At 41.5% G+C, this 18,823-nt stretch overlaps 1 protein-coding gene across 19 annotated transcripts in view; it reads right to left on the bottom strand.

Annotated features, from left to right (window-relative positions):
• Positions 1-18,823, bottom strand: part of tmem269 (transmembrane protein 269) — a 63,321-nt gene that overhangs the window by 26,171 nt on the left and 18,327 nt on the right. For 5 of the 19 annotated variants that reach the window (XM_055659463.1, XM_055659466.1, XM_055659462.1 and 2 more), the window contains 3 exons: positions 9,264-9,378; positions 4,692-4,774; positions 2,954-3,101 (listed from right to left, as the gene is read on the bottom strand). In XM_055659463.1, coding sequence (XP_055515438.1) covers positions 2,954-3,101; positions 4,692-4,737 — 194 coding nt within the window. In that variant the 5' untranslated portion in view covers positions 4,738-4,774; positions 9,264-9,378. Of the gene's footprint in view, positions 1-2,953; positions 3,102-3,297; positions 3,461-4,691; positions 4,775-9,263; positions 9,379-10,310; positions 10,345-18,823 lie in introns of all 19 variants that reach the window. The other 14 variants (XM_055659467.1, XM_055659468.1, XM_055659469.1 and 11 more) reach the window with 8 other exon arrangements.

Here is an 18,823-nt window from a genome sequence, read left to right as displayed (position 1 = left end):
CCAAACACCTGTCCGACAGATCGGAAACCCTCTTCGGGAATCAGGTGTTGATTTGTCAATGACCACTGTCCGCAGAAGACTTCATGAACAGAAATGCAGAGGCTACACTGCAAGATGCAAACCATTGGTTAGCCGCAAAAATAGAATGGCCAGTTAATATTTGCCAATAAGTACTTAAAAGAGCCATCACAGTTCTGGAAAAAGGTCTTGTGGATAGATGGGACAAAGATTAACATATCAGAGTGATGGCAAGAGCAAAGTATGGAGGAGAGAAGGAACTACCCAAGATCCAAAGCATACCACCTCATATGTGAAACACGGTGTAGGAGGTGTTATGGCCAAGGCATGTATGGCTGCTGAAGGTACTGGCTCACTTATCTTCATTGATGATACAACTGCTGATGGTAGTAGCATAATGAATTCAAAAGTGTATAGACACATCCTATCTGCTCAAGTTCAACCAAATGCCTCAAAATTAATTGGCCGGTGGTTCAGTCTACAGGAAGACAATGCTCCCAAACATACAAAGGAATTTTTCAAAGCTAAAAAATGATCAATTCTTGAGTGGCCAAGTCAATCAACCAATTTGAACCCAATTGAGCATGACTTTTATATGCTGAAGAGAAAATTGAAGGCCCCAAAACAAGAATAAGCTAAAGATGGCTGCAATACCGGCCTGGCAGAGCATCACCAGAGAAGACACCCATGTTCATGAATCAGACTTCAAACAGTCATTGCATGCAAAGGAAATGCAACAAAATACTAAACATGACTACCTTCATTTACATGACATTGCTGTGTCCCAAACATGGTGCCCTGAAAAGGGGGGGGGGGGCTATGTATAAACACTGCTGTAATTTCTACATGGTGAAACCAAAATGCATAAAAACGGCCTTTATTAATATCTGACAATGTGCACTTTAACCACGTGTGATATTTTTCTATTACAAATCTCAAATTGTACAGTGTACAGAGTATAGAGGCAAATAAATAAATGATGGGTTTTTGTCACAAATATTATGGAGGGCACTATGTCGAGTGGTAGGGCGAAAGGTGAGGATCAGGGGAACTCTCTGTTCCATCTGCAGAGGAGGGAGAGTGAGAGCAGAACTATAAATTGCAGAAGGGACCTATGTTCAGATATGCATTTGAGACAGTTATTCTATGTGTAATAGGTAGCATTTATTTGTGATGAATAGTTTGTGACAACGTTAGGCTTCAGACACATTGCTACTCAGTTAAGGGCAGGTGGCACGCAAAGGTTTTGTGAATCCCAAAATCCTGGGGTGCTGCGCACAACCACGTGCCACTGCCTATGTCACCACGCACCATGCGCGCGCAATGCACGGCAGGCGCGCATCAAGACACTCGCGTCGTGCCGCGTGAATGATGTGCAAATGACGCCCAAGTGGGACAAGCCCTATAGAAATCACCCAGACTTCCTAATGTGACACTGCACGATTTTGTTTGCTGTCCCAGCACATTTTTCTCCACTCCTGTTGCCTCTTCTGCCAAGATATTCTTGCTTTCCTTTACTTCTCGCTCATGCTGGAAGCCCAGTGGGGCTTCAGCTGATGCATCCATTTCTTGCAACCCAAATGTCATAATGCAAATTGCAAAGTTCATTCTTCTGTTAAACTAAACATCCCATGCAAGCTACTCTCATTGCTTTTGGGAGACACAGCAACTTGATATTGCAGGATGGCATCCAATCAGCATATGAAATGAAAAAACATCATGGTCGAAATGCACACAAGACAAAGGTACTCAATTGATTAGATGTGTGTATTAACCTCTACTTAAGTGACAGCAAATCACAAAATATGAAAATAAACACTGTAGCATCAAAAATAGCACATGACACCCAATTTCTCCCCTTTCCTTCAGAAAACTCAACTCCACTTATGTACATCTGTGCACAGATTTTAATTGTTTGCCTACATATTTCTTAATGGCCTGCTACACTCCTCATTTTAAGCTTCTCTGGCCTTATGATCCTTTTAATATCACTTACATTCAGCCTCTTGCACCTGACTTGTACAACTAAGTTCCTTTTGGGCATTATAGAAACATAGAAACATAGAAATTAGGTGCAGGAGTAGGCCATTCGGCCCTTCGAGCCTGCACCGCCATTCAATATGATCATGGCTGATCATCCAACTCAGTATCCCATACCTGCCTTCTCTCCATACCCCCTGATCCCCTTAGCCACAAGGGCCACATCTAACTCCCTCTTAAATATAGCCAATGAACTGGCCTCAACTACCCTCTGTGGCAGAGAGTTCCAGAGATTCACCACTCTCTGCGTGAAAAAAGTTCTTCTCATCTCGGTTTTAAAGGATTTCCCCTTTATCCTTAAGCTGTGACCCCTTGTCCTGGACTTCCCTAACATCGGGAACAATCTTCCTGCATCTAGCCTGTCCAACCCCTTAAGAATTTTGTAAGTTTCTATAAGATCCCCTCTCAATCTTCTAAATTCTAGAGCGTATAAACCAAGTCTATCCAGTCTTTCTTCATAAGACAGTCCTGACATCCCAGGAATCAGTCTGGTGAACCGTCTCTGCACTCCCTCTATGGCAATAATGTCCTTCCTCAGATTTGGAGACCAAAACTGTACGCAATACTCCAGGTGTGGTCTCACCAAGACCCTGTACAACTGCAGTAGAACCTCTCTGCTCCTATACTCAAATCCTTTTGCAATGAAAGCTAACATACCATTCGCTTTCTTTACTGCCTGCTGCACCTGCATGCCTACCTTCAATGACTGGTGTACCATGACACCCAGGTCTCGCTGCATCTCCCCCTTTCCCAATCGGCCACCATTTAGATTATTTACAATAGGTGCTTCAATAACAAATCTTTCTGAAAGTATATTAAAATGTATATTTAAATTGAATATAATAAAATTAATATCTACAGGAAACATACACAATGAGCAGATCATAATGCTTACCCATTTAAGGTACATAGAATTGAAGAAAGTCCCATCACAAGATTTGAGAGAGAAAGTACGTTGGCCGCATTCTTGCATGCAAAGTCTTGAATCTGGGCTCGGCCTGCCTGCTCGCTAAGAAACAACTTCTTAGCATCGTGAAAAATACCTAAAGGCAAAAGTTTAACCAATCAGGTAACCACAGAAGTAATTCTACAAGCGTTTTCTAGAATATTTTCAAAGGGCAGATTTGTTTGGTAAAGAGAAGAAAACAAACAAAAAGACAATATTGCGAGGATTATAAAATTCCTTAATTTAATAAATGGAAGTGAAAGTTTGTTCAGATATAATGTAACTTGGTCTACCTGAAAGATTGTGGACAAGCAATACATTTCTGGATTTGGATCAATGTAGACATTCCTTCCCCATCAACATAAAGGGCTCAAAATGTCTAGCTGAAGACCTGCTGTTAGTCCATTAACATCAATGACTGAGTTCATGAATGTGGAAGGACCTGTTAGCTATCATCTGAGGTGAACAAATAAACAAAATGTGTAAAGGCACATAGCCCAAGGGGAACTTTATAGAATATTATTCAATGATAGTATGTCAGAAGGGCCATCATATCAGTAGAAATATATTTGCTGTGAAACAAAGGGCAAACCTAAATTTTATTCTAAAGGGCTATATTTTTGATGGGACCAAGAATGGCCATGTGGTTAAACAATCCAATAGGGATGTCATGATATGATTTAATATTCTGATATTCTCGTTAGTTTTTGCATCAATGTCACAAAAGGATTCATCCATAATCATCTACTGCCATTGGAATTCAGAAGATTCTCCTAAAAAATGTTGACCTTGATAAAAAAAAAAGCCCATACGGTAATCTTAATCTTTTATGAATACACCAGTCTTAGATTTGGGTATTGAAATGAATTTGTCTATTTGAACACACTGGTGAACGTAACAAAGAGTTATATATCAGACTGATATCAGTATATGTAAATTTCAAGACATCCCTACCTTATAAGCTTGTCCAATACAATCTCAATATTGCAAAAAAAAAATAGCAGAACAGTTTTGAAAGTGCATTTGTTGCGATTGTTCCTTTGAACCAGGATGTCCTGGGTCAAAAACCTTAAATTCTTTGTAATGGCTGTGGGCATTATTTGGTGAATCCAGGCCTGTCATCAATACATAACAATTGTGGATGTCTGAAATTGATCAGTTTGCCTCCGTGCTTGATGGGTACTAAATATACGTTGAGCCTCAGTATTTATGTTAAAACAATAATCCCTTTTGGACAATAAACTTGGATAAATGGGAGCTAAATGGCAAAAGCAGACTAATAAAAGAAAAAAAAAATTAGGCCTCATACATTTCATGCAGAAGAACTGAAATCTCAAACTTTGTGATAACTAAACTAATTAGAAATTATTGGAATTATTTTTTAGTTAAGTTCAATCCAGAAGTTTAACCTTCTTCCATTCAAAAAATAAATATTCCACAAAACTGTGAACCAGAGGAAAGAAATAACACTTGTACACTTAATCAAAATGGCAATAATAACTAATAGTTCTTAACATTTCTGTTCAGTTAAAGTTGTATTTAACCTACTAGTTGATATACATTGTTGAGGAGAAAACTCTTGGCTCCCAATAAATTATTTTATATTACTTTTATTTTCTCCAATATCTGGTTCCTAGGACTAAGTGTTTTTTTTTTATCATTCCAGTTAAGCATTAAATATGCTCACCTTTCCTTGCATTCTCCATCAATTGTTGGATAACTTTTGGTAGCATGTGTTGACAGTGGATACATGAAACCAAGGAAACTACACTAAAATTGGAAACATTTACAAATTGTTAAACCAAGCTACTCTAATTTAACTAAAATCAGTAAACACTAATCTTTTGTCACCAAGCTCAGATAATTATTTTAAAATAAATGTCACAGGTTTTGCTACTTTTGAATCAATTCAATCAACTACATTAAGGAACCACACAGTTGGTATAATATGCAGTTATTTAATTTAAGAAAGATAAAAATGTATTGAGCTACTGCACACATCTAGCTGCTGAAAATGGTAAGAGTAAACTAATTTTTATCAGATATGATATGATTTGGGAGGAATGGATTACAGATGCTACTTCAGTTAGGGGTATTCAAGGAAGATAGTGACGGTCATGCTCCCAATAAAATAAGAGAAACATGATAGATGTTGAGGAATAAACAAGATAGGATAAGGGAAAAATGGGAAATTATGACAAATACTGAAAGTGAAGCTGGTGAAAACCCAGATGTATGGAAGATACATGGGTGAAACTTGGAAAAAATAATGAAGCCAACCAAAATGCATACATGAAAAGAAATGGGCAGGTCTAATCAAAGAACACATTAAGGTGTTTTCAATTAATATATGAAAGCAAAAAGAACAAGAGTAGGTTCATTTAAGGCCAAAACAGAAGCTTGCGTTTGGCACTTTAGGGACTTTTAATGATTGATGAAGAGCTTTGTTCTGTTTGGTTCTGCAAGGCCAATATTTGGTTCCTTGAACAGAGAGATTTGAGAATTTATCTTACTGCTACAAACTTAAATACTGTGATCATGATTAAGAAGTCTGACAGTGATACCAAAATTAACATTACAAGACATGTGGATAGATATATTGATAGAAAAGGTCAAATGCAGGAAAGTTTACTTGGACCATCTCCGACATCTCCCTACCGTTTTTAGATCTCACCGTATTGATAGATTGACATCTATTACAAACCCACTGATTCCCATAGCTATCTAGACTACACTTCTTAACACCCTGTAAAGACTCTATCCCCCACTCCCAATTCCTCAGTCTACGCTTCATCTGCACCCAGGATGAGGTGTTCCATACCATGTCATCAGAGATGTCCTCATTTAGGAATGGGGGGTTACCCTCTTCCATTATCAAAGCGAAGGATGAATAGTATCAAAGCGAAGGATGATGCGTACAAATTAGCCAGAAAAAGCAGCATACCGGAGGACTGGGAGAAATTCAAAGACCAGCAGAGGAGGACAAAGGGCTTAATTAGGAAAGGAAAAATAGAATATGAAAGAAAACTGGCAGGGAACATAAAAACTGACTGCAAAAGTTTTTATAGATATGTGAAAAGAAAGAGATTAGTTAAAACAAATGTAGGTCCCTTGCAGTCAGAAACAGGGGAGTTGATCATGGGGAACAAGGATATGGCGGACAAATTGAATAACTACTTTGGTTCCATCTTCACTAAGGAAGACATAAATAATTTGCCGGAAATAGCAGGGGACCGCGAGTCAAAGGAGTTGGAGGAATTGAGTGAAATCCAGGTTAGCCGGGAAGTGGTGTTGGGTAAATTGAATGGATTAAAGGCCGATAAATCCCCAGGGCCAGATAGGCTGCATCCCAGAGTACTTAAGGAAGTAGCTCCAGAAATAGTGGATGCATTAGTAATAATCTTTCAAAACTCTTTAGATTCTGGAGTAGTTCCTGAAGATTGGCGGGTAGCAAACGTAACCCCACTTTTTAAGAAGGGAGAGAGAGAGAAAATGGGGAATTACAGACCAGTTAGTCTAACATCGGTAGTGGGGAAACTGCTAGAGTCAGTTATTAAAGATGGGATAGCAGCACATTTGGAAAGTGGTGAAATCATTGGACAAAGTCAGCATGGATTTACGAAAGGTAAATCATGTCTGACGAATCTTATAGAATTTTTCGAGGATGTAACTAGTAGCGTGGATAGGGGAGAACCAGTGGATGTGGTGTATCTGGACTTCCAGAAGGCTTTCGACAAGGTCCCACATAAGAAATTAGTACACAAACTTAAAGCACAAGGCATTGGGGGTTCAGTATTGATGTGGATAGAGAACTGGCTGGCAAACAGGAAGCAAAGAGTAGGAGTAAACGGGTCCTTTTCACAATGGCAGGCAGTGACTAGTGGGGTACCCCAAGGCTCAGTACTGGGACCCCAGCTATTTACAATATATATTAATGATCTGGATGAGGGAATTGAAGACAATATCTCCAAGTTTGCAGATGACACTAAGCTGGGGGGCAGTGTTAGCTGTGAGGAGGATGCTAGGAGACTGCAGGGTGACTTGGATGGGCTGGGTGAGTGGGCAAATGTTTGGCAGATGCAGTATAATGTGGATAAATGTGAGGTTATCCATTTTGGTGGCAAAAATAGGAAAGCAGACTATTATCTAAATGGTGGCCGATTGGGAAAGGGGGAGATGCAGCGAGACCTGGGTGTCATGGTACACCAGTCATTGAAGGTAGGCATGCAGGTGCAGCAGGCAGTAAAGAAAGCGAATGGTATGTTAGCTTTCATTGCAAAAGGATTTGAGTATAGGAGCAGAGAGGTTCTACTGCAGTTGTACAGGGTCTTGGTGAGACCACACCTGGAGTATTGCGTACAGTTTTGGTCTCCAAATCTGAGGAAGGACATTATTGCCATAGAGGGAGTGCAGAGACGGTTCACCAGACTGATTCCTGGGATGTCAGGATTGTCTTATGAAGAAAGACTGGATAGACTTGGTTTATACTCTCTAGAATTTAGAAGATTGAGAGGGGATCTTATAGAAACTTACAAAATTCTTAAGGGGTTGGACAGGCTAGATGCAGGAAGATTGTTCCCGATGTTAGGGAAGTCCAGGACAAGGGGTCACAGCTTAAGGATAAAGGGGAAATCCTTTAAAACCGAGATGAGAAGAACTTTTTTCACGCAGAGAGTGGTGAATCTCTGGAACTCTCTGCCACAGAGGGTAGTTGAGGCCTGTTCATTGGCTATATTTAAGAGGGAGTTAGATGTGGCCCTTGTGGCTAAGGGGATCAGGGGGTATAGAGAGAAGGCAGGTACGGGATACTGAGTTGGATGATCAGCCATGATCATATTGAATGGCGGTGCAGGCTCGAAGGGCCGAATGGCCTACTCCTGCACCTAATTTCTATGTTTCTATTATAGATAAGGATCTCACTACTGTCTATATTTCTAAAAATGTTTTCTCAGTATGCCAACCAATGTACAAGATGGGCCAAAGGGTCTGTTTCCATACTATATAGCTCTGTATGTTTCAAAATGTAGGTAAATATCAGCAGACTAGTTAGATGGTATAAAAGTGGAAAAGAAATTCAACCGGGACAAATGTGAGATTAGGAAGGACAAACATGGAAATAAATGTGCTACAAACGGCAACATATAATAAATGTAGTGGAACAGAAAAATCTTGAAATTCCTATCTAGAGATCTGTCAGGAGCAGTAGTTAAAGAGGCTTGTTTGATACATGTTATTATCCTTTTAGTATAGAATATCAGGTTAATGAGGTCAAACTAGAATTCAATAGAATATTAATTAGGTAGAGTACTATGTACTCTTCTAATCACAACACTTAAGGAAAGTTGTGGCAGTCAACAAGTGGGTGCAGAGGGGATATATTAGACATTGATATGATCGGAGAATTACAGTTATGAGGAGAGAATGGGCACGGGAACAATGGTTACTCAAAATAAGTAGAACAGGGTGAACGGAACTGGCCTATTTCTCTTGCCAGGAAAATCAACAATAGGAAGCACAATTTTAAATTAATTTAAGGAGGATTATAGGAAAAATTGCTTTTACCCCAAGAGTTGAGGGTGTCTGGAACTCACTTTCCTAAAGGGTGCTGGAAGCAGAAGCCCACAAAGAAATACAAGCCGCAAAGCTACGGATCAAGAACTGAAAATAGGAATAATCTAAATAGTTGCATTTTTGAAGGGCAGGGTTATCATGAGCCAAATGGTCACCACCTTTACTTGTAATTGCTGCTATCTGATGATCCTATCATCAAACCCGAGGATCTAGAACAAGGCTAATAGTATGAAAATATGGCTAACAATTAATTAGTGATGGGAAGAAGATAGTGGAGATTTCTTTATACATTATTTGAGAGCCTGGAGTTCTCTAGTAATATTGGGCAAAGTTAAATTTTCCAATTATGATTTTTACTAAAGTAATGACATAAACAGAGTTCATTATTTTTAGATATAAGAAAAGAACATGAACTATATTTTGAAACCATTTTCACTTTTAAGAATGAATGGAAAAATTGTTAAACTATTCAGGTTTTGAATTAAATATGCTGGTCCTTTACAAATCAGCTGACCACATTGAAATTTCTGCCAATTTCAACTGCAGTGTTCCCCATCCTAGTTAAGCATATTCAAATAAAACAGTTAAAGACTTCTCTCTATCCCTCTCCCACTGCCCATGCCCACCACTAGTCAACATGCTACTTTACCACATTTCCCAACTTTCAAATGTGCGTGCTTTTAAATACCTAAATGCTAAGCTTTACGTGGGAGAAAGGCTTAAGCTTCAAGTCCTACTATTGTGTTTTGCACCCTGCATTTCACGTGTTTTCCAAAGCCAGCCAAGTTCAAGTCTTTCTCGATCTGAAAGAAAACAGCAGATCAGAGCAACACAGAAGGCAAAACTACATTTAAAAAGGTTGCTAAACCAGCATTGTAGAGACCAGAAATGTCTTCATATAAATAGCATATTCAAATCATACCTCTCCTATAAGCCCTATTTCTTAGTGTTTTAACTGAATATATAACAAATAATTAACTCCAATATTGATCCACTGTGGGAGAAAAAATATTTCTTTGGATGAAGGGGGCATTTATTCATTCAATGGATATGGATATCATTTTAGGTAAAGGCATTTATTTTTCAACTCTAATTGTTCCTAAATTGCACAGGAAGTTAAGAATTAACCACATCAAATAGTTTTGTATACTGCTTAAGTGTCACAAATATGGCAAATTATTTAATAACGTAATTGGATTTGAATGGTTACCTGTTACAATTATCTACTGCAGAGAATATCCTCTCATTCTTTCCGATTCAATCTCCGCAAACACATGAAATCAAATTTCTAAACAGTGGGGCTGAAGTTATTAATAACATACAGTAGCTAGGCAGCTAAATGTTTTTTTCCCAGCCTCCATTACAAAGCCAGTGGTCATTCTTTTATTTTTGTAGCAGACGGTAATCACGTATTGCAAATAAAATAGGTGTCGCCCACACGCCAAAAATTGAATCCTTATTAATGAGAATTAACGGAGAGAAACAGCAGATTTGAATGTAATTCAGATGTCATGATGAGAGATCAATCTAATATATGCCCATTTAAAATTGAAGGTGACCATAATATCTTGACAAATATTTGGAGCATGGTGGTGTCAAAGGGAAATGACTTGTAGTGCTTTGTGAAACTTGTCAATTACGCTGTGTTTTGTAATGTAGTAAAATGAAAAAAAAAATCAATGATTTGTTTGAAGCACATCTACATCACAAATTTAATTCACTTGCATTAACTTACCTCATTTTAACTTTCAAAGTTTCTCACAACTCACCTGTAATACAAAATTATTTCTTGCTCTTTACTGAACTTTTAAAATTGTATTTTGTACTAGAGGATTTCATTGCAACAGTTAAGACCAGGCAATAGTTGATAGAGAATTAGCGTGGTTCATTTTTGGTGAGCTACACTATCTTTGCATACCTCCATCAAATCAGGTTATTCTTCAAAATAAACAATATGCATTGTTCAACATGGGCTGCAAACTTGTTGATGTGGCTTGCATCTCAAAAGAAGTGTTACGTAACACTACCTGTATAAGTTGCAGTGTAAAATCTTTTAATTTGCAGCTTCTTGTTCAGCAATGGTAACAGTGTTCGGCCTTCATGGAACAAGTCGTAATTGCAACCAGATATTTGCAAACATAGACTGCAATGATGAGAGAGGCAGCAAGGAAGAAGTAGAGAGATCCTAACCCCATGAATAGATACATACACCCCCCCCCCCCCGCAGGTGGTACACACAAGGTCAGACAGCAACTGCCATGGAGAGTCAGGCACAGGATTTGATAGCATATGGTTACTATTATTCAGAAGCAGCTTCTCAAGATCATCACACCAAGATGTCACACACAAGTGGTTTGGCTTTCTGTGCAAGATGTAGTGGCAAAATGCAACCCATGAGCAGATTGGCATTCGCCATGAACAGAAAATGTTAAAGAGTAATTAACTTCACTCAAAAGAGCAAAGAGTTACAAAACATTAGTACAGGTGCACAACCTTTTATCCGAAAGCCTTGGGACCAGACACGTTTCGTAATTCAGAATTTTTCGGCTTTCGGAATGTAAGATTTTTAGCGTAGATTTTAGCGGCTGGCTCAGTGGTAGAGTGCTCGGCTCGTATCCGCAAGGTCGCGAGTTTGCGCCTCGATCCTGGCAGTTACTCGATCGCGAGTTTGAGTCTTCAATGTAGTTTTTTCTTGCAGAATAGGAGAGAATAGGGAGGGTTAGGCTGGGATCATTCTCTGCGAGATGATCTTAGTGCGGGAGACAAGTGTAGGAGAGGTGTACTGACTGTGTGGGCAGAACTTTGGAAGTGATTGCCCACCATTCTCAAAAGCCGCTGTGTCTCCCTGTCCCTCCAACTCCAGAGGAATCCGCTCCCCTATGGGCCGCTACGGCGACAAGTGGCAGTTCGCCCACAGCCCGAGCTGCGCCCCCTCATCCGCAACCCGGGTTCCTCTGGAGTTGGAGCGGGGCTGGGCTAGATTGTTGCTGGCTGTGAGTCTCTGGGATCTCCATGCTTGCAGTGGGCCTGGGGGTCGGTGTCCCGATGAGGGGGCGCAGCTCGGGCTGTGGGCGAACTGCCACTTGTCGCTGTAGCGGCCCATCGGGGAGCGGCTTCTGGTGGTCCTGACGTCTCTCAGCTCCTGTCCAGGGGGACGGCCGGAGACGTCAGGACCAACAGGAACCCGCTCCCCGATGCGCCGCTACAGCGACAAGTGGCAGTTCGCCCACAGCCCGAGCTGCGCCCCCTCATCCGCAACCCGGGTTCCTCTGGAGTTGGAGCGGGGCTGGGCTAGAGTTGCTGCTGGCTGTGAGTCTATGGGATCTCCGTGCTTGCAGTCGGTGTCCCGTTGGTCCTGACGTCTCCGGTCACCCCCCTGGAATGGAGCTGAGACTGGGAACTGTACCGCCCTTGCCCCCTCCCTCTGCAACTGCAAACAACCCCACAGTTCTCAGTCTCAGCTCCTGTACAGGGGGGTGGCCGGAGAGGCCACAGCCCGAGCCATCAGCTTCTGTCCCTACGGGGACAGCGGAGAGCGTGTTCCTCTGGAATTGGAACGGGGCTGGGCTGCTGCTGGCTGTGGGTCTCTGGGATCTCCGTGCTTGCAGTGGGCCTGGGGGTCGGTGTCCCGTTGGTCCTGACTTCTCCGGTGACTGGCACTGGCTCCAACGTGAAGACAGTGCAAAGCCCCCGCGCCGGTGCAATGCGCGGGGAGCTGGAGAGGGGAGGGAAGGGGTCACACACATGGCCGGGAAGCAGAGGGGTGTAGGTGGGGTGAAACTGAAGGGAGCGACAATTTGCTGCTGCCTGCCCGCTGAGTTAAAAAGTTCCCATGCAAGACTCACGATACACTGTGTATCGTGAGTCTACCGTGGGAACTTTTTAACTCAGCGGGCAGGCAGCAGCAGATTGTCAATTATTAACCCTCCCGCGCAATATACCCTCACCTTCTCTTTTATGAATGGGGATTTAGTTCCCCTTTCTTCGAGGACCGACTGGAGGTTCCGCTGTCACCTCTGCGGGCTGCCCTCGGTGAACGTTTTCAAGGACCTTTCTTCAAGTACTGAAAAAATGTCCGCTATTCGGAGGTTTTCGTTATTTGGATCTTCGGATAAAAGGTTGTGCACCTGTACAGCCAATTCTCAATTTAATCAAACATAATCCATAATTCCTTGTACAAGTATCTAATATCACATTATCAATTTTTACAATATTGGATGTTGACTGTCTATGAATGATAGGAATCTATTATTATATGCACAGCATACGTTTCCTTTTGATTTTAAAAAAGAGTCGGCAATAGCGACTCCCCAAAGCTTTGAGAGTGAATGCTGATAACAAGTTGGGAAACTTTAGGGTGTTGCCTCTTGTATATACACAAATCTCTTCTGTCCACGTGCACTTGTTGCAGAATTGCATGGTCGTCTTCTTTGCATAATTTACATATTTGTATAAAACAATCTGAATCATAGTTCTTAAAATAGGGAGTATTTACACACAATACATATTTACACTTAATTAAAAAATAAATCAGATGTGCAATTATTAGGTTGTTACAAATATATTCCTTTATTCTTAGTCTAATTCCAGCAATAAGTATATGACTTGGACGTAAACAGGTTCGCTATTAGTAAGGTTGTAAAGGACATATAAATTACATGGAACATAAGAATCACTAATGAAAAACTTTATGAATGGATAAGTTTGATTACCTTTCATGTATAAAAGTGGTGAAAACAAGAGATTATAATTGTTATAACTGTGATTCACAGTTCCTGTATTAAAGTTATCAGTATGTTTATGCTGTACTAAATTTGTTATACTACTGTATTAGGTGCTCTCGATGTAGCCTCCTTTACATCGGCATGACTGAGCGTAGATCACGTGGTCAGTTTCCGTGCTGGATGACTCTACGACTGAATAAAGCAGGAACTAGACATCTGCAAATTCAACAGCCACATCCACTTTGAGTCTGGAGATTAAAACAATTGTTATATGGGCTAAATCAAGGTCCTCCCTAGGTTACAACAGTGTTCTATTCCAGTGAATTGTTTGTAACTGGAACGGATTGCAAGTCTAAAATGCGAGCGCGAGTTGAGTTCCCAAGCAGTAGTAGATGCCAGCAGCCAGGTAGCAGTCAGCAAAGCCATCCCATCTATCTCCCAAATGCTCAGTCATATGTGCAGGCTATACGCAAGTTGGGCACACATAAGCAGGGAGGCCTTGACCATAGTCTCACTGGCCTGGAGAAGCAGGCCAATGATGTTCCAATGATCTTCACTAGGCAAGTAATTGGCCTCCCACCATTACCTTTCATACAACATATTCATGTGTTATACATTCTATTATGCAAATGTTATTCTAATCTGTCCGACATAATAGCCAGGCTGGAGAAGTCGGTCAGTGGTCAGGACGTTGGTAGTTCACCAATGGATATATTTCCATTCTTCGCTCATAAGGCAACAAAAAATATGCATTTAACTTCAAATGTTATTGGGTCACAGTGGATTAGGGATAATCTTTGTAGGATGTTGTTTCCCCCCTCAAATGGAGAGCACCCCACAGCACTATAAACAAGTCTGAATTAACTAAGATTGTTCTTGTCATGTAATTCTGTGTGTTTGATTTCCCGTTTGTTGTCTTTCAGAAAGACTTGAAATGGCACTTTTTGAAGACAGTGAAAGAAATTAGCTCAGGTGCAGCATTTACTTAATACTGTCTTTTCACTACAGCTCATAATCTGTGTTCTCTACAATTGCTGAATGAACAGGTCAGATGAGTGTCTAGAGTGATTCCTGGACTAGGAATATGTGCAAAATGAGTAATGAACTCTTCATCCTAATCAAATGCGGTTACTTTTTTTGCGCACATTCTTGCATGGCAGGAAAAGTGGACGGAGTTGATGTAAGTGTGAAAGAATAGTTTGCAGGACTCGTATTACTCCGATCCAGCATAGGTTTGAAAATATATAAAAAATAAAATCCTCAGCTGCTTTATAAATAACATTCATATACAGGAAGAAGGTAGAAAGCTTTGTATCATAATGTCAAGACAACAACCTCACCCTCAATAGCAGCAAAACAAATTATCTGGTTCTCTCTTGAGGAAGTTGGGTGGAATATATGCCCCAGTCTGTATCAATGATGCTGAAGATGAGATGGTCGAGCGCTTCAAGTTCCTTGGTGTAAATATCACCAATAATTTGTCCTAATCCAAACACATTGACACTATGGCCAAGAAATCACACTAACACTACTTCCTCAGGAGAATAAATTTGGCACGTCTCCAATGACTCATATTTGGTAAGACAACTGCTCTGCCGAACTCCAAGAAATTGCAGAGTTGTGAACACAGCATACAAACCAGCTTCCTCCCATTGATTAATTCTATACTTCATGCTGACTCAGAAAAACAGCCAATATAATCAAGGCCACTCACTCCAGTTATTCTCTCTTCTCCATGCTCCTGCCAGAAGATACAAAAGCTTAAAATACATACCACCAGATTCAAAAGCAGCTTCTTCCCTGCTATCATCATACTCTTGAACAGACCTCTCAAATGCTAGAAATGAATTTTTAATTTCCTAATCTACCTATGATTTGCCTAGATAGCATGCAAAGCAAAAGTTTCTCAGTATATCTTGGTAAACATGAGAATGCTAAACCAATACCGATTCTTTCAATCATACGGTCAAATGCGGAGATCATTGCAAGATTTCCCAATGTTCAATTCCATTTGCAATTCTTCAGCAAGTAAGCAGCCCATGCCTACCGGCAACAAGACCGACAACAACACAGGCAAGGGTCATTAAGTGCCAGGCAATGTCCATTTAAGAAGAGTCCAGTCACCTACTCATACTATTTAATTGCATTGCCATACCCAATTCCCTCTTGTTGTCAGTGTTGGCGAGAAACTCAACTAGGCAAGCTCGGAGGACTGCTGAGTAGCCAATATTGTACCTTTGTTTGAGACGGGAAGTGGAAATAATCCAGGAAATTATACTCATACTGGTGATAGGGATAGGATTTACTTACATTTAGCAGAGAATGACAGTACAGGCCAGGGGTGGCGTCGGCAGCCTGGCCTTGCGGCGGTGATGGTCAGTAAGACTGATCTGAAAGCGGCTGGGGTGCTGGTGCAGATCGACAGCAGCTTGTGGTCCTGGCCTCAGACATGGGGAAGGAGATGAACATTGGTGCTGCGTCTTCCCGCGCCACTGCGGGTCCTGGCTTTGTGGTAGTCGGGTACGTGGAGTGATCCAACTGTGGGTCTCAACCCAAAACATCACCTGCCCATGCTCTCCAGAGATGCTGTAGGATCTACTGACTCCCACGACAGAAAGCAAAGAACAAACGACACTTTGCAGTGCCAGACACCTTGTGTCACGTTTATTCCAGAAGCCCCTGTTACCTACATTCTCACCAATCATAACCCGTGTGCAGATAAGGCCAATTAGTGCGTCTGACCTTGGAGTTTTATTGAGCTCTTATGGCTGGACCTTTTCATGGGGCTGCTGGTGAGTCGCCAGCGGTGATAGGCTGCATGTAAAACCAGTGTGGGCGTGAAGGCGCCACAATGCTGCCATAGTTACTCCAGCACTCATCATCATAATCATACTTTATTAGCCAAGTATGTTTTGCAACATACGAGGAATTTGATTTGCATCTGACGAGGGTTTACTGTAGACAACATCTTTGTAACACCGAGCTGCAGGCTTCCCAGCTGTATGATTAAAATTCTGGCTAGCTCAGAGATGAGCAACTCAAATAACACGAGTCATTTAACTTCCAAATATGGTGAAAAACAGTAATATCTGCTCAAATGTATGGAGCTTTATTTAACAGTGTAACAGGACAGCAACACACACCTCAATTTGTAATCCATTTTCAAATACTAATGTATTTGTTAAGTATTCAAGAACAAGAAAATATCATACAGGATTTGAAAAATTAATAAAAGTTTTGATGCTAGAATATTGAAAAAAAAGACTATAAAATCCAGTAAGCACATAGTAGTCAGGTAGCATCTACGGAAAGGGAAACAGTTAACATTTCAGGTTGCAGAACTCTGTTTCTCTTCACACAGATGCTGCCGAACATAACAAGTGTTTCCAATATTTGATTTTTTAAAACAAAATATCTTTTTGCTATTTCTTCTTGCAGTCTTAAACAAGTGCTTTAGTTCTGTCCTCACTCAGGAAGACACAAACAATCTCCCAGAAATACTAGGGGACCGCGGATCTAGCATGAGGGATGAGCTGAAGGAAATCAACATTAGTCAGGAAATGTTGTTAGGTAAATAAGGGCATGATGGTCGGCATCCCAGAGTACTCAAGGAGGCAGCCATAGAAATCGTGGATGCATTGGAGATCATTTTCCAATGCTCTATAGACTCTGCAGGGCTCGAAATTAACGGTTGCCCGAGTGCCAATGGCCACCTAACGTCCCGCCGGGCAACCTAAAAGCCGTGCCATTTTGCCCGGCTTGGCAAGCAACCGGGACACCTGCCGTTCAACTCTGAGCGGGCCCCCTTCTTTATCTCTCTCTGTCACTCTCCTTCTCCGCCCGCCATCCGTGTCCGGGACTCCGCACGCTCCCCATCTGCCGCACGGCCGGCCACCCTGTACTGCCCCATAGTCTTGAACTGAATTAAAACATACAGTAGCTGTAATGGGGGACATAGCGTCACTTAGAGATTTAAGACTGAAAATGGATAGTTTCTTTTTTATACGTTGATAACCAAAGTTATCAACGTATAATTATTGTGTGTGTTGGAAAACAAAATATAGTGGCACAGCTGGTAGAATTGCTGCCTCACACGCCAGAGATCTGTGTTCGATCCTGTCCTCGGGCACTGTGTGTTGAATTTGCACATTCTCCCTGCAAGTGTGTGTGTTTCCTGCCACATCCCCAAAACGCATTGCTTTGTAGGTTAACTTGTCTCTGTAAAATTACCCCTAATGTGTACGTAGCGGGTGAGGAAATTGGGATAACAGAACCTGCGCGAATGGGTGGTAGACAAAAAAGCTGGAGAAAATCAGTGGGTGATGCAGCATCTATGGAGCAAAGGAATAGGCGACGCTTCGGGTGGAGACCCTCCTTCAGACTGATGTCGGGGGGGGGGGGGGGGGGGGGGGGGGGGAGAGAGGGGGGAAAAAGAAAGGAAGAGGCAGAGACAGTAGGCTGTGGGAGAGCTGGGAATGGGAGGGGAAGGAGGGAGAAAGCATGGATTACCTGAAATTGGAGAAGCCGATGTTCATACCACTGGGGTGTAAACTACCCAAGCGAAATATGAGGTGCTGTTCCTCCAATTTGCAATGGGCCTCACTCTGGCCATGGAGGAGGCCCAGGACAGAAAGGTCGGATTCGGAATGGGAGGGGGAGTTGAAGTGCTGAGCCACCGGGAGATCAGGTTGGTTATTGCGAACTGAGTGGAGGTGTTGTGCGAAGCAATCGGCAAGCCTGCGCTTGGTCTAACCGAGGTTGCTCATACGCTTAATAATCCAACCACATTTTTGTTTGGAAGTGGAAAGAAATAATAGAAATTGCATTCATTGCAAAATGTAAAAAGAGTTGAGATACTGTATTATAATTTTGCTGCATGTCATTGTGGTATATATCATGTCTTGATTGGTGAATATGTTTAGTTTGTGACTTTATTTGAAGCAGAAATATTATGTGAATACTTCATTAAGCATAATTCTGACTGGTAACTACGCACTTCGTCCGAGCACATTGTCGCACGGGTCATGCAAGCCATCTTAAATGACCACCTAAACTGTAATTTGGCAACCTAAAATGCTGCCTAGGTTGCCTGGCTGGAAACAGAGAAAAAAAAATTAAGTGAGAGCCCTGCCTGAATCAGTTCTTGTGGACTGGATTCTAGCTAATGTACCCCACTTTTTAAAGAAAGGAGGGAGAGAACAAACAGGGAATTATAGACCAGTTAGCCTGACATCAGTAGTGGGGAAGATGCTTTAGCCGATTATTAAAGATAATCACTGAAAGTAAACATGCAGGTCATGAAGAAAACAAATGGCATGTTGGCCTTCTTAGTGAGAGGATTGGAGTATAGGAACAAGGAGGTCCTACTGTAGTTGTACAGGGCCCTGGTGAGACCACAGCTCGAGTATTGTGTGCATTGTCTCCTAATTTGAGGAAGATCATTCTTGCTATTGAGGGAGTGCAGCATAGGTTCACCAGGTTAATACCCTGGATGGCGGGACTGACATACGATGAAAAGAATGGA

The sequence above is a fragment of the Leucoraja erinacea genome, chromosome 30 (assembly GCF_028641065.1).
Source record: "Leucoraja erinacea ecotype New England chromosome 30, Leri_hhj_1, whole genome shotgun sequence".
Taxonomy (NCBI): Eukaryota; Metazoa; Chordata; class Chondrichthyes; order Rajiformes; family Rajidae; genus Leucoraja; species Leucoraja erinaceus.
Note: the sequence above shows the minus strand (reverse complement) of the source record. Positions and strands in the feature narration are given on the sequence as shown.